A 15,864-nucleotide genomic window follows, 5' to 3' on the forward strand; every position below is an offset into this window, starting at 1 on the left:
TTGCGTCTTCTCATTTAGACCAATCAGATTCATCGTTTCAGGGTGAGGTACGCGGAGTGGAGTGGAGTGCATCAGTCCTCTTCAAAGCATAGTTCATTTGGCACGTGTCTGCAATAGGTAAGATTAAATTATCTTCAAATATTAAATTAAATTGTCGATCGTGTGTTAAAAGTACAAAAAACAGAAAGAAACATGGAAGAGAAGTCCAAATTCATTGATAATTTGCAAAATTAACCGTAATTCTGTTTTGTTTTGTTACAGATGAATTTTTTGATTTTGCCGAGTTCGTGGATATCCTGATGATGGCTTTCTTCACGACTTCCGCCTTGGTACGTCACCTAACTGCTTTTTATTAAAATAGAATAATTTACAATTTCAACACTTGATAATTGAGATTTCTTTTTAATTGCTAATATTTTCTAAAATCCAACTTTATATATAATTTTATTACAATAAGAATTGATTATTTTCAAAATTAACCGTAATTCTTCTTTTTTTGTTACAGATGGACATCCGTGATGGCTTTCTTCACAACGTCCGTCTTCTCCTACAAGGCAGCCTCCTACCTGGTGTTTGACTGTCGGAAGAAGAGTATATCTGCGAACGGTGAGTCGCATGTTTTATGGTTCCTCTGGTGCCCAATCATGTCGCAGGACGAATGGTCCGGATCGACACGGGTTACCAGTTGTATATATGGTTGGCGAGCATAGTGACCATGGGTATGATTATACTCATGTGTAGTGACATTTTTATTGTGTTTCATTTCATTTATTTCAGGCTAGGTCTTCTTGCATTTCGCGTTTAAATATTATTTCTATTTCACATATTCCGATAGATATTTATGAAATATTTGAATGCTTTTAAATATTCATGATACAATTTTATAATAAAACGTGGAATATGAAATATTTTCAAATTAAGTAAATACAGAAACAATTTTATTTAGTTTTTCTTTAACGGAGAAATCAAATACCATCTGATTTAGTTATCATAAAGATTCAAATCGATATAATATTGGTTTTATAATATGTATACTAGATATACATATTAATTATGCTTTTACATGAATTTAATTACATTTTATATATTGTGAATTCAAATATAATTTGAGGATTTTTTCTGAGTAGTAAAGTTCAATTCCTATAGCAAACTTTAACTTATTTACACGTTCATGCAAAATTGAACAATTAATGTACAAGAAGACAATTCGTGACGGGTAGATTTCCAAGCCAGAGTGATATATTTCAACACATTTTGCGTATTCTTGAAAATTTACTCTGAGGAGGAAGTCGCCCGAGGATGTTATATTAATTTTCACAATAAATTTTTGTTTCATTGCAAAGAATTCTTAATTAGAGACATTCAATTCTTTTTTATTAAAATTTTGCATTTCTTAAATTAGTGTTGCGAAAAATTTCCAGCGCGAGAGTAAATATGACGATGCACTGACTAATATTCGGTGGGAATCCTTTTGGTTTTTAAACTCAATCCTTTTTATTATTTAATTAATCAAATTAGTTACAAGGATTCCGCGGCATAAGACCGTGAACACCATCTCTGGGAGATATACCCATGCATTACTAGGCCTTTGCAGGCGCAGCTTTAGAATACGGAACATATGAAAATATGTTACCATATTCTAAACTGTAGTCCTTTTGTCTATACTATGGGCGTCCGCAAATCTGACACCGTTGGATGCAACGTGTTGGACGGGCGGGTAGCGCTCTTAGCGAAGGGGTGCACTCTGTCCTGGCGTTACGACGTCCAGGCGGGGTGGGTGGTATGTAGCGTCTGGCATAAGTCTAGGGGGCGTGAGACCCTTCGTTGCCAGCTGATATTAGCAGTGCACCATGTTTGCGTCATAGTTGCTCTATTATGCTTTTCTGTATTTGTTATTAAAGCTTTATATTTACAAAGTCGAGTCACTTTTATTAAAATAGTGAAATATTAGCCCGTTAGATGTTTGTGTACTAATCATGTTTCTAGATCAGGATTTTCAGATTTAACCCCTTCCGTGTTTATTGTCAAAGCCCATTCACGTGCCCAGGTGCTACTTGGATGGGTAGAGACAATGGGCACGATGACCTAGTTCATAAGAATAAAAATTATTAGCGGCTGGCATTGTGTTAGTATATCGTGCACGACGTAATCTCCACATATGGTGTGTTTGTGTTTTTAGGCTGTGGGATTGCGTCGGTTTAATAAATTTTTCATTTAACTATTAATTTGAAATAATATTTTATTCAACAAGATGTACGATGAACGTACAAACGAAATAATATTATTACCATTACTATTACTATATTGCCATTACTATTACCATGATTATTACCATTATTATGAAATATTCTATATCAAAGTAGTTAATTAAATTTTGTAATTATCATTATACGCAATGATTGCTAGCCTTGCCAGACGATTTCAGTGAAAAATGGTACGTACCGTAGAGTGTGATGTGAGATGAAACTCGGGTGACGGAGGCGTCTCGGGACGTTCTCTCTAGTGTAGGCTTTGCGCCCGGGTGGAGTGTATGGGGGTCGTGGAATGAATTTTTGTGAGAATGTGATTTTGCCTTTTTTAGATATAGCGTTAGGTAGGTAGGTAGTATACCTTCTGGTGTGTGTGATAGATTGTAAGTAGGTAGGGCCGGGGCAGGTTGTCACAGTCTCTTGGTCGGGTAGGCGCGATTTCGCGTGATCAACCTGTACCTCGAATATATTTGAAGAATTGACGATGCAATCGACGAACGGAGTATGCCGTTCGCTTTCGATTCTGTCTGTACAATTTTTCAAATTTTTGGCGACTTCATAAGTCGTCATTCGCGATCGCGATGGCACGAAACGCACAAGTTCTGCTCGAGCACGGCACGTGTGCACGAACAACGACTTATATAAAGTCCTTTATCGTCCGCGTGTCAATTAGAGTTTCGCGATTCTTCTTTTTTGTTGATTGTTTTTTTTTGGTTTTGCGAATTTGCAAGTCTCGAGCTTTAGATATAAGTTTCAGGTGGGTGGACCGCCCGAAGAAAGAAAAGGCTATATGCCGAAGCGCCCCGACAAACTGTCTTTCAAGAGGGGAACTACTAATGATTTTGCATCCTTTTGCTAAAAACGATGGGAAATCATTATCGTTACTACTTTGTCACTGTGCTCGCCTGTAGTTGTAGTTTTGTAATTTCAGGACAAGAGGGGGCCTGTGACCCCCATGATTTTGGGCAAATCGCGTTTTCAATTTAGTGTTGCGAATATTGACCACGGTTCAATTTGGTGTTGCGTGTGCATGATTATCGTGATTGTCATTTATACATATATTAGTGTTGCGAATTTTAAATATCCCGTTTCCTTTTTACATTGCTTTAAGATTATTTGAGTTTTGTTTTGTAATATTGATTGCTTTAAGATAGAGTTTTGCTTTTTAATGTTAATTGCTTTAGTGTTGCGAATAAAAAATTCACGGTTTGAGAATCCCCCTTTTTTGCATTTTAATTGCATGTCTCTTAAAGATAGCGTTGCGATTGATATTAGCGCGATTGTTTCCCAGTGTTGCGCCTTATAAATACGCGATTGCTTTGCATTAGTTTATAGAGTTCCCTGTTAATTAGTGTTGCGGTAATGAATATTCGCGTTTTGCATTAGAAATGCCCAAAAACGATCCAGTGGAGTTGCCATGGTCCATAAGGCAGCTATGGACCAGCTGCCGTAGTACAGCTTCAACTTGGATTGGCTGTACCCCTTTTTTAGAATAGTGTTGCGTCTTACAAAATTCGGTAGATTTGAGTAGTGTTGCGTTACAGTTCGCGTTTTTTCTTTTTTTCTTTTTTTCAGCTTAGCGTTGCGCATAATGGAGCAGCTTTCACGCGTACGCTTTTGTACATATTATATAATTAATGAAATTAGTGTTGCAAATGAATTCGCGATTGTTATTAAATTTTTTTCTTTTTTGCATTTATTAAATTAGTGGAAGTAACTATGACTCACATTCGGTGGGAATCCATTGCTAGTCAAGGATTCCGCGGCCTAAGACCGTGAACACCATCTCTGGGAGATATACCCATGCATTACTAGGCCTTTGCAGGCGCAGCTTTAGAATACGGAACATATGAAAATATGTTACCATATTTTAAACTGTAGTCCTTTTGTCTATACTATGGGCGTCCGTCAATCTGACACCGTTGGATGCAACGTGTTGGACGGGCGGGTAGCGCTCTTAGCGAGGGGGTGCACTCTGTCCTGGCGTTACGACGTCCAGGCGGGGTGGGTGGTATGTAGCGTTTGGCGTAAGTCTAGGGGGTGTGAGACCCTTCGTTGCCAGCCGATGTTTTGTCATAGTTCAGAATGTTTGCAATTTTGAAATTAGTGTTGCGTGTGATTTCGGTTTGTTTTATAGGGTTTGCTTAGAGATTGCTCTTATGGGCAGTCAAACTTTTCTTTTCAGGTTCCCCTGTACCCTCCCTCCCACTGCCCCGCCCCCATTCTTTTTTCTTCCCTTTTTTTAATTTTGAAAATATTGAGCGTTCGGTTATTGGAAAAACTGTTAAATAATATATGAATTTAATGTTTTCAGGATATTATTAGATACGATAAAGTTTTAGATAGAACTTTATTCAAAGTTTTATTTAAAATGGAAATTCATTTTATTTTTTGATGATTGGTGATCATTTATTTCAAGGAATATTTGTTCATTCGAGATAGCTTATTAAATTTTTATTTCACTTTATTTAAACAAAAGTAGTGGATAATTGTTGTTCGAATTGTTCAGTTTTAATTTTTCATCGCGATGTTTCGTTTCAAGCTTACGGAGAAGCTAATTAAATTACTTTTATAAATTTTCAAATTCTTTTCCTGAAAAGCAAAGTCCTCTTGCGATTTTCTTTTCAATTTTGCCATTTACAACAAATTTACATTGAAAGGTGTATTGAATAATATAATGCAATAAAGTCAAGTAGAGTCATGGTTGTATGTATATTGCAGTAAAAGACAGTTGTTTTAATAAAAATATTGTGTACTATTTGTCGCGTAATGAACGAATATTAAATAGAATAAAATGAAATAATTAATGTTCTTAACTCAAATCATTTAACTCAAATATATATTTTTCTAAATCTTTTTCTCTTTATTTTGGTACTTTTTAGTTTGCTTCTAATATATATTTCGTATTAAATTGATTTTGAGTTATTAAGAATCCCTCTGATTTTTGTTAAATTTTATTGTTACTAATGTATCTCCTTTCCTGCTATAAATTTTTTTTTGTTTTTATCTGGATTCAATTAATCAGTTTCTGTTTTAGAGAAATATCTTTACAGGAAGTATGAAGTTAAGGTATTCAATTAACTACAGTGATGTAAAAATGATTCAAAATTGGACCTAATCCTTTTTAATTTGTTTTAGAAAATATTCTGGTAAGAATTATCGAACCAACAAATTTATTATAGGTATTTATTTATATCTCTTTAAATTTGTATATAGACAGGTTGTAAGTCTATGGTTAAGGCAATATAAATTTTATTTTATTTTTTTTAATTATGTTTAATTCTTTTTAGTATATTTCAGGAAATATTGTGGTAAGGACAACCAACTCAACAAATTCATTATAGGTGTTTGTTTATATCCCTTTAGATTGTTAAGTAATTGAATAAGTACACAATTAAATTTAAACACTGCAGTGTTTAATTAGGATATTTTAGATTTAAGCGAATTTTTGTCATTATATGAGCGCTCGAATTCTTAGTATTTAGATGTAAGATAAATATGCAATTGCATATTACTAATTACAGATCTGTAATCAAAATAAAAAGATTGTAAGGTAGGATTAAGGAAGAAAAATATAAGTAGTCAGGTAGTGAATAAAGATAATGCTCCTTTTGTTGTTCGTTTGCACAACAGTTGAAACGTTTTGCAAATGTACATCAAGAGGATGATGTCATTGAACGAAATTAAAAATTTGCATAAATGGAGGGTGGATGGGATGAGGTAGGGCGGGTCTCCACCCGCAGCAACCTCCCCGTGGTGAGACCTGGGCAATCGTTATTATTTGATGACTAATTAATAACTGTATCATTATTTTAATGATACACTTATTAATTACGCAGTAAATAATACGAGTGAATTGGCTGCGAAATTTATGCTTTTTTTTAAATTTAATCTCTGCTGTATTTTTTTCAGGAACCATGCCTTTGAGATTCTGAAGTGTACAACATTGCAAATACAATTTTATGGAAAAAAAATTAATAATAATGAATGAATGGTCAGTATTGTTTAATTTGCCGTAGAATTGCCGTTAGTTAGATGCAATAGCTGAGGTGGCGTTTAAATCAGTTTCTGTTCGGTCTAATTTGCGATGAAACGTGGGCTGTTTTACCGACACGGAATTCGGAGTTTGGCTTCGATGCTTGCATCACCGACGAAATCCCTCGTCGGTGCTTGCATCGCTTTACGCTGAAAACTTTACGACCGATAGCAGATGGCGCTTAAAATGAAATTTCCCAGAATTTTTCAAATGTGACTCACGTACTATTGAAAGGTGGCGCCAGAGATACTGATTATTCCTGTATACGCTATATTATTACTCTATCTAATTAACCAGGTAATTAATTAATTCCTACCACGTCATAGTTGCGAATTTTTTTAATCCATATAGACCCCAATAGTTTACAAATTAAAAGATTCCTAATTTTTGTTAGTACAGACGTGTGATTTTGCAAAATATGAGGATGAAAAATAAAATAGCGTTTGATAAATGAGATGAAATTGAAAAAGAATTCGAATGAAAATATGTGCATTGAATGCAACCAAATTCCAATCGTATTAACGATGTTCGAACGCTCATTAAAAATTCAGGCCGCATACGTATTTTTACATCGCCTACATCGCGCGATAATTAATAAACTTTTAATTATTTTTTCGCGTCAACGGTTCCCTTGTATCGTGTACCGTTAAAAGTGATCTAAAAAAAAAAAAAAATTCATAATACATCGAACTTCATAATTCATTTTTCAAATGAGAATTAAGTGGAGTTCCCGTGAAAAATCCGAGCACGTCATTAGACGTAATTGTTGGCCTTAATGAAAAACAGTCTTGTTGCGTTGTTAACGCCGGCGGAATAAAAAATTTCGTCATTTCTTACTTGAAAAATTGCTTGTCCGAAATTTTCTTAAGAGGTTATTATTTATTTTAATCAAAATCGCCCTTAATGACTGTATAGAAATTTGGAAAAATTCCTAAATATTTTAATAGGATCTACATAAATTTATCAGAGGAATCCTTTTTAAAGGTTCATATGCAGAAAAGGAAATAACGTAGTAAGACGATGTAATTTTGTTCAGAAACTTTATTTATTACATACACTAGCCGACTACTATGCATGCGTTGGGGCATCCGGATACAGGGATTTCGCTTGAGATCCGAAACGCGTTGTTCATTGTACCTCACAAACAACACCACTGGGCTTGTTTCCATCGTACTCCGTTTCATTTCCACCCTTGCCTCCGCACAGCATGTGATTACCTCATCCCGTAATTGTTTCGTTTAAATTATAATGCGTTACGTTACGTGTGTATAATCCGGTGGGTCTAAGACGAACGAAACCCTCTGCTCGTCCCATTTCCATAACGTCCAGCTATTTATTTTCTTCCATACCTCAACGAATCAAAGAAACGTGCAAAAAGTGACTTCATCGATATTCGAAAACTAGGAAGTGCAAAGTGAAATTGTTTCGGGACCGATTTTGTCGTGCAAAACCGCAAAGAGGCTCGTTCGACTTAGATTACAGCGTAACCACATATATTTGCATTTATATTCTTTTATATATATATATATATATATATATTTATTTATATATGTATATCTTGTATTTATATATTTATATACAGTGGGCGGGGGGCGCGAGGTAACGGCGCCATCGCGGCACGAAAACTCGCTTGAAAATGGAAGAATAAAAATCAGCTGTGGATAGTTTTCTGTAACGCGTGCTCTAAACACTCTAATCTGTTAACCTTAGGATGCAAAGAGGATCATCTTCCTAAAAGATTTCTCACCCCATGAAAAGTGATTTGCTGGAGCTTACGTATCTCTTCTTATTTTATTAGTTTACATCGATTTATTGTTCTTTTTAATTCCTTGCATCCTACGATCAATTGGTTAATTAACGTAAGTCTTCAGCTGGTGTCCTTTGACACCCTTACCCCGACCATCGCCGCCTCACGTAGTCGTATCCGTAAATAAAGTATAATGCCTTACGGAGCTAGAACTTATACCGACATATTGCACATTTGACAACAGTTACGTCTTCTTTAAGTACTTGGGTATAGGAATTGTTCGCTAATAAACATTGTCCGTTTGCACTCTGTTTCGTTCATTTTCAAAGAAACTTTCTTCTTCCATTCACTCTCTCACTCTCTCACTCTCTCTCGTTTCAATGATTTATCATGGATTCTCAGCTTTGATTAAGTTCGATGTGTCCGATAACTATTAATTCGTTAACTCGTCTCACTCGTGTCGCTGTGATTGATTGATTGATTTATTTAATCGTTCGTTGCAAATCGTTTGGATGTCTCCTAAAGGCGAAATGTTCGTTTCACGGTTTACACAAGGTTCACGCGTTCATCCTCTCATTCTCTTGTACTCACACATATGTATACATATTTATTTATACTCGCACTATTTAAAGCGGTTCTAACTTCTAATTAGTTGTTCGTCTTCCAGGTCGCGTCGATTCATTTCGCTCGTTCGTTTTCACTTAACAATTGTCTCTTTTTTAATTTCATTTTTTCCGAACGAGCGTTAGATGGACGAACGTTGAAAGCGAGCTTTATCCGCGATCGATGATTCGTCATTGTACTGGCCGTCCATAGGCCACCGTTTCGTTGATGAGGACCGACTTCGAAATAATTCTCGTTGCGCGTTCCCTTCGTGATCGATGCCTATCGATTCGTCATACCGGAGGAAAGCAGAGAACTACATAGGCCCTGGGCGACATCGATGATGCGGCCAGATCATTGTTCGAAATCGAACTCGTATTCGTATTCGTTGTGTGTATGTTTCTCTACGATTCGTGGTGTGTATCCTTTAATGAATATTTACCCTGCTTCGTCGAAAATTGAAAACCTTCATCGCGGACGAGGAACGACTTCCTTCTTCCTAGGAACGATCTACGACCTCTCGCGAAGGTTTTCATCGCACCTAAAGCTCGAGGTAAAGTCGCGTAATGATTATCGTCTCGAGACGTTACGTCTTCGACGAGTTCCTCGACGATTCCTCGAAGGAGGATCGATCGATATGAGTTTGTCCGTGAAGGTGTCGAACGCTGTCTAATTGGATGAACGTTTGAAACGATGATTAAACGGAAGCGTGAAGCGTGCTCGACGGGGGTCCTGCAGGGTACGAGGTGCTGGTAGGCGCTGGCGTCGGTTGTAGGCTCAGTTGTAGCTGATGTTGCTGAGCCTTCGCCCTCAAACAGGCGATGCTCTCGTTTCTCAGCTGCTCCGTGTCCTGAACCATTCCTGAAACAACAATTCAAACGAATTAATTACAGACTTAACGTTGCATCAAGATCCTTTGCCATCGGGAGCTCTTCTAAGATCAAGGTTAATTTTATGTATTAATTTAGCAGTTTATTAATCTATGAATTAATGAATTTATCATTTTCAGGGATGTTACCTGTCGACGAAGAAGGTCCCATGCCGTCCTGGCTTTCTTGGCCGCTCTCGGAACTGGTCGGTCCACCTTGATGATGATTGTGATGGGGACTGCTTCCGCTTCCATTGTGATCGTTTCCGCTGTCCTCGCCGCCGGACTTGAGATGTTCCGCCGCTTCGATTGACTTCCGATGCATCCCTGCGGGGCCACAGTCAATCATTTCTTGATTATTTTCGATATCTTGACTAAAGCTGCTCGTCTTAGATGATTGAGCTGACAAGGACGAACAAAAAAAAATACAAGATCGAGATTTTGTTTACTCTCTGCAAAGTGGGACGTGTTTCGATTATGTTTCATTAAGCATTGCTCGCTCCGTAGGCTTTTAACGATCCAACTTCCAACGAAATAAATTCTTAAATGCAAGACTCTGAAGTTAGCAAAACTTAATGGCATCGCTTTGTTCAAGATGGTCGAAAGATATTTTGACGATGCTCACCTAACAGCCATGGCGCGACCGATTCGTTCTCCTTGGCGCTCTTCAGGATCGTTTCAGGAAGCGGTAGCGAGTGTCGTACCATCGCTCCGTACAGGCCATACTCCGCCATTATGGTACTTCTACCCCAGCACTTCTCCGTTTTGCGCCATTTTGCTCTCCGGTTTTGGAACCACACCTGGAAACGAGCAATTTCGAATCGAAAATATTATCATCCCAACTGGATAATTAGTGAAATACTAATTGCACCCTACCAGCCCAGTGGGCTTAACTAATTATACCCAACAAATCAAGCAGAAGATTACTCGTTAGTAGCCAGATACGGTTGAAAGAGTTCTTAAAATCGTCAAAGCACCGACGACCACATTTTTGACTCGCTTGTCCATTTAATGATCATTGTCTCCTAATTGGCGCACTATGAGCCAGCCGTGCGATCAGTTTCGTGCGTGCGGTTCCACGTCACCTTCTAGTTAACTATTACGCTTAAATGACCTGTATCTACTCCTCGTTATACTGTTTTCCGTGGTTCGTTCTCCTGTTAGGTTACTTGTTAACGATTCCGATCGTAGGACCACCTAGGGTGGAGACGCGTGCCGGTTCGTTCCTTGGGTCACGCAACGAGTTTCGAGCTTAACGAGCTTCATTTCCAGCAAGTTTTCACGTATTACCCTCTCTTGTTATACGAATCGAGTCCCAGTAATCGTGAATGATTAATTAATCGAATCGTTTATTATTAATAATTTCGATTCGAATGAATTTTTTCGAAAGAGTGTCTGTTAAATCCAGTCCATCCGTCAGATGCATTCTTCGGCTAGAGTGATTTAAAAAGGACCCGCACACGCATCATTTGCGAGACGTGTGTACCATCCAGCGCAGGGATGAGGGATGAGAAGAGGAGAGAGAAGAGGGTGGTGGGATGCGAGGGCCGGAGGCCAGGGCGTGTACCAATTTGTAGCAACAATGCTAAAGTCACCGGCAGAATTGGAACGTAATTCGAATGAATGGGAACGCGTTGCCCTGTCAATTTGCGCTGCCACCCCGAAATTATCTTCCGCCTAGCCTCGAACGAGATGGCCGGCCTTTTTTTTCCGCGACCCACCCCCTTGCCAGCCAGGAAAATACAACATGCAAATGTTGCATCGCTCTCAACCAACTGCCTTTGCTATATTAAACGCATTGACTACCACCTGGGTCACCTCTGAATATCGCAAATCTAAATATCATAGAAAACTATTAATAAAATTAATACATGGAAAGAGAAAAAGAGACCCAGGAGGTTCTGTCCTGAAAATAGCGATGGTCGACGGAGAAGCTGAAGAGAATTCTGTTGGAAAGCTGTCGTTGCTCGGGGACAGCCGTTCTGTTCGCTGACGCGTAAATGACTGTACCGATCGTAAAGCTGTTTTATTCGATTTCCATGCGGAATCGCGACAGCGATTGCACGCTTCAGCAACGAGCCACGATGAAATCTATTTGAAATGCACTTGCACCGGGAAGCATCTTTAATAAATTGCTCGACGTCTGAACGAAGGACGTCGCGAATTAGGAGTTTCTCAAAAAATAAACTACATGACGTCTTAGTTGAAAATGAAGATAAAACCGGAAGCACGCGAACGAGTCTAGGATTCAGGATCGGAAATCAGGAACCGGGATTTATCCTTCGGCATCCAGGAACAGCTCGCCAAGGGACGAAGACATGTACGCGCATATACGTACACGGAATATATAGGTGGACGAAGAAGGAAGGGTCCAGGGGCTGCATTGCAGGAGCAGCGGTAGCAGAAACGAGGCAACGGAGAAAGAAGAGGATCCTTTATGGTGGCGTTCGTCGACTCGAAGGAGCTAGAACTCCGCGACGATGAGCTTCTTCCCACCCCATGTGCCCCGTCGACGCCTCGTCCTTTCTCCATTCTCTGTCCCGCCACCCCCTCCGCCCCTCTTTATTGGCACACCCGGTATAATAAGGAGCGAGTTTGTATTTAGTCGGTCATGCGCAGTACTGGCTGTTGGCGTATCATCGATCAGACCGGCGACTGACTATTGGACCAAAACAAGAGGATGAGAATGGGAATGGGAATAAAGAGAGAGAGCGAGGGAGAGGGGTGGATATATAAAGTGCGACCGGATGAGCGAGGCAAGTGGAAAGGGGCAAAGAGGGGGATCGAAAGGAAGAGAGAAAAGGGAAAACAGGGTGTAGAGAAGGCGAACGATGGAGGAGGACAACGATACCGCGATGGAGAGAAGGACATCGATAGGAAGATCGAGGGAAAGACTCCGAATACCATGGTATTACCGCGTCCAACTTGCACGGGATGGTGTGTTGAAAGAGGGTGACGTTGGTCTGAGGAACAGAGGTAGTCGGGGTAACTTCCAATGGATTACCAATACACCGATACGTGTTGGATACACGCTGGCAAAGCAACGGATAGCCGAACGTAACGGACGAAAGAGTGTGCATGCCGATGCGGAAACGGGCTGAAGGAAGTTGGGGAAAGAGGGAAAAGGAGGAAGGGTGACAGAGGACGAGTCGACGGCACCCACCTGCCTGCTTCTTGCCGCAACACTCGAGTCTCGATACCCGGCACGATGTATTGAAACCGAGGCTGAAGAGTTGCCGTCAGGTACTAGCAGGACGAGGGTCCTCGAAGGTCTACCTAACCGAAAGCTTTTTGATTTTCAGCCGCGAGGAGAGGCGCAGCAAGGAACAGCACGCGCGATAGAACAAGGAGAACCAAAACGGATGAGGAACTGGAGGAAGAAGGGACAGGAACTAGCCAGTAAAGACAGTATAGACGAAACGAGTATTATTTTTCTTCTCGTTATTAGCAATTCGTGTTCAGCTAATTTTCTTATTTTACAAAATTATTAATCGTTCATAGGCCAAAGTGATTAACTCGACTTTTTGAATTTTTTAAAATTTTCATTTCAAAGCTTAACTTTTTATATTTTATCAATTTTTGTTTGTTTCTTGTTTTGTGCTAAATGGGTGGCTTATATGTCAGCAATATTTGAATGAAATTAATGAATTTCTTGCCTAATTCTCATTTGATATACTTTAGCAAGCGATCCGGATGCTTTTTCCTTCGAATGATCGCCACGTCAACACCTGTACACAACACGCAAGCCGATACTGTCCCAAGGATAATTGGAGATCTCGTTACTCCCTACCGGTAACTTCAATTTACGATCGACCGATAATGAGATATCGAGTTCTGGTTCTCCCTCTTCCGCCACGCTCCCACCCTCGAACGCGATCATCCCCCGATCCCTCTTGCTCGTTGCCAGTGTCGTCAAAGCTCAAACTCGACGTCGAGACGTATTAGATGTCCGTTACGTGCTTATTAAACGCTTTCTTCCTCCTTGCCTTTTTATCCCGACGACGCGATCGTGTTTCCGTCTCGCCGAGGATGCTCCAGACGAGCATCTTTGAAATCGAGACGGTTTCTCTTCAAGAAATTCGCGATGATAGTAAAATTTTCAATATTCCCAAAGATATATGTTGAAACATCATCGATGATCAGAATTTCAATTTCTCATCGTGTACCAGAAACGGAGGGTGTCGTCGAGTCGCGCTTTATCAAATATTCATCCAGATCATTTAATATGATATAGGTTGATGGGAGGTTGGAATAATGGTTGTCGTTCGATAGATTCCCACAAACGAGCCGAGGGTGCTGGTAAGCCAATTAATCTGTTCCAATAAGTAACGCGTGCGGCGGAGCTGCGAAGTCGCGTGAAACCCTCGAAAAACGTATCGCTTGTTTCCCGCATAATGCGCTTGCAAGCATGCTCGTCTTACTGGTCATCGGCTGACAAATAGTTCGGTTAGCTGGTAGCCATGGGGTTCGGGGATAAACCCCATGCTGCGAAGTGGCACGCGCCGGAACATCATTAGGTGGGACACTTGCTGGACGAAGGAAAAAGGGTCCCGGACGTTAATCGCGACTTAGTACCCGTAGGCATAAGGGATTTCAGGAGAAGTTCATTTCTAAATGAACAAAATTCGAGTAACTTGGATTTATGTATAGAAAATGGATTCAAGTTAACCCCTTCTCCTATGATTTTTTCGATGATAATTGCTATTCATTGCTTGAATTTTAACCCTTTGATTGCTGAGTACTCCAGACTTAAATATTTTCTGTGTTCTTAATTTATCTTTTCATTGTTTTATCACATGGTGTGTAATTAGTAATACGCGTTTTAGTAATTACTTATGAGCGTTCATAACAGTCAAAGGGTTGAAGCAAATGAATACATGGCATTTAACGATCTTTGACTGGGAAAATTATAATTAGAATTCATTTGATTTGTAACTTGCGTCAGGATTGTGACGTCAGTATTAACAATTAGTACATTTATAATTGATCTCTTTAGAATATCGTTGACCCAAGTTAATTTCCCGAAATGATATCTATTATAATACCAGCTATTGATCAGTTGATTACCTGAAAATCACCTGATTGGGGTGTTTGATTGCGCGGAAGCTCTAACAGGAAACCTGATGAAGCTGCTACACTAGCCAAACGCAATTACCTGATACCTGGTTGGGTATGGCTTACGCTAAGAAACCTCTGCTCCCGTTAATAACCAACGGTAATGACAATAGTATCAACTATTCTGTTCCTATCTCTAACTACAGCATTGATTACCGATCTCTAAAGAAGAAGGAACCATATCTGGAACGATCACTTTTTCTCTGACTAATTTTCATCTTCCTTTTGAAGAGTAACAATGATCGGTCCCGCATTAATTAACGTCAAGACACCGAAGTCGCGGTTTCTTCATCCACACCCCCCTTGTACCTCTCCCAGCAAACGCGTTTCTTCCTCTTCTCCCGTCTCGCCACAGTTTTCACCACGCAGACTCCGGGTTTCGATAGCGTTTCATCGGCGACGAGGGCGTGGCGAAACTTCGGCCCATGCTTCTAAGTTAACTCGGTTAGTCGAGATTTATATCCAGTATCCAGACCGGTATCCCCCTGTTCCCGTCCACCCTGCCACCGTTGTCTCTAGATTTCGCCGCGGTGCAACGGGCTTTATTAGAATTTATAAGCGGTCCCGTTGACAATCCTGCAACGCCCAAATTGCTAGATATTCCTATCCACAGCCTGATTTCCACGGTACAGGCCCTTATTTATTTGCCTGCCGAGTCTGGACCCCGGCCGCACGGGGGGGACGCGGGTTATTGGTCAATTTTTAGGGTGGAACGCGGCCAACCGGAATTCATCGCTTTGTTTGCCGCATGTTTTACGAGCTCCTTTCCGCTACCGACAATCAGTCGCCTAAGAAACTTGGTCCGATCCATCGTTTGTCCGCTAAATTCTCGTTCGAGTATTTTTTTCAATTGAAAATGTATAATAAATATTGCCAGAAATAGACTTCCGCGTGACTGCCGGCAAACTTTCGATTCGGGGTTGCTTATTCGTGTCATAGGGGGATGAACGCCACTTGTCAGTGTCTGTCTAGACACGTAGAAGTCAAAGGGCCACCCTACGCTCGTGAAGATCATTTAATCATTTGACGACGACCGATAGAAAATTCATGAGCTTTCGCACTGGCATCGGCCGCAACCCTATTACGAGGGTCGCAGGGTCCACGGTCTATTTGATTCGGAGCTCGACGATGCACCAGGCCTGCTTTTATGCGCGAACGATCGGTCGCTTCTTACGACCGGATTATAAGCATCCCCCCATAAGGGAATTGTTGGCAGCTGAATCACACGCGATAATCCGGTAATTCG

The 15,864-nt window shown here is 40.1% G+C and overlaps 1 protein-coding gene across 2 annotated transcripts in view; it reads right to left on the reverse strand.

Moving 5' to 3' along the window:
• Positions 1 to 7,259: 7,259 nt before the first annotated feature.
• LOC117600476 (uncharacterized) overlaps positions 7,260 to 15,864 on the reverse strand; it is a 47,157-nt gene continuing 38,552 nt past the window's right edge. The window contains exons 5-7 of one of the 2 annotated variants that reach the window (XM_034316003.2): positions 10,129 to 10,303; positions 9,654 to 9,830; positions 7,260 to 9,496 (exon numbers count right to left, since the gene is read on the reverse strand). In XM_034316003.2, coding sequence (XP_034171894.1) covers positions 9,333 to 9,496; positions 9,654 to 9,830; positions 10,129 to 10,303 — 516 coding nt within the window. In that variant the 3' untranslated portion in view covers positions 7,260 to 9,332. Of the gene's footprint in view, positions 9,497 to 9,653; positions 9,906 to 10,128; positions 10,304 to 15,864 lie in introns of both variants that reach the window. The other variant, XM_034315983.2, reaches the window with a different exon arrangement.

Source organism: Osmia lignaria, chromosome 9 (assembly GCF_051020975.1).
Source record: "Osmia lignaria lignaria isolate PbOS001 chromosome 9, iyOsmLign1, whole genome shotgun sequence".
Lineage (NCBI taxonomy): Eukaryota > Metazoa > Arthropoda > Insecta > Hymenoptera > Megachilidae > Osmia > Osmia lignaria.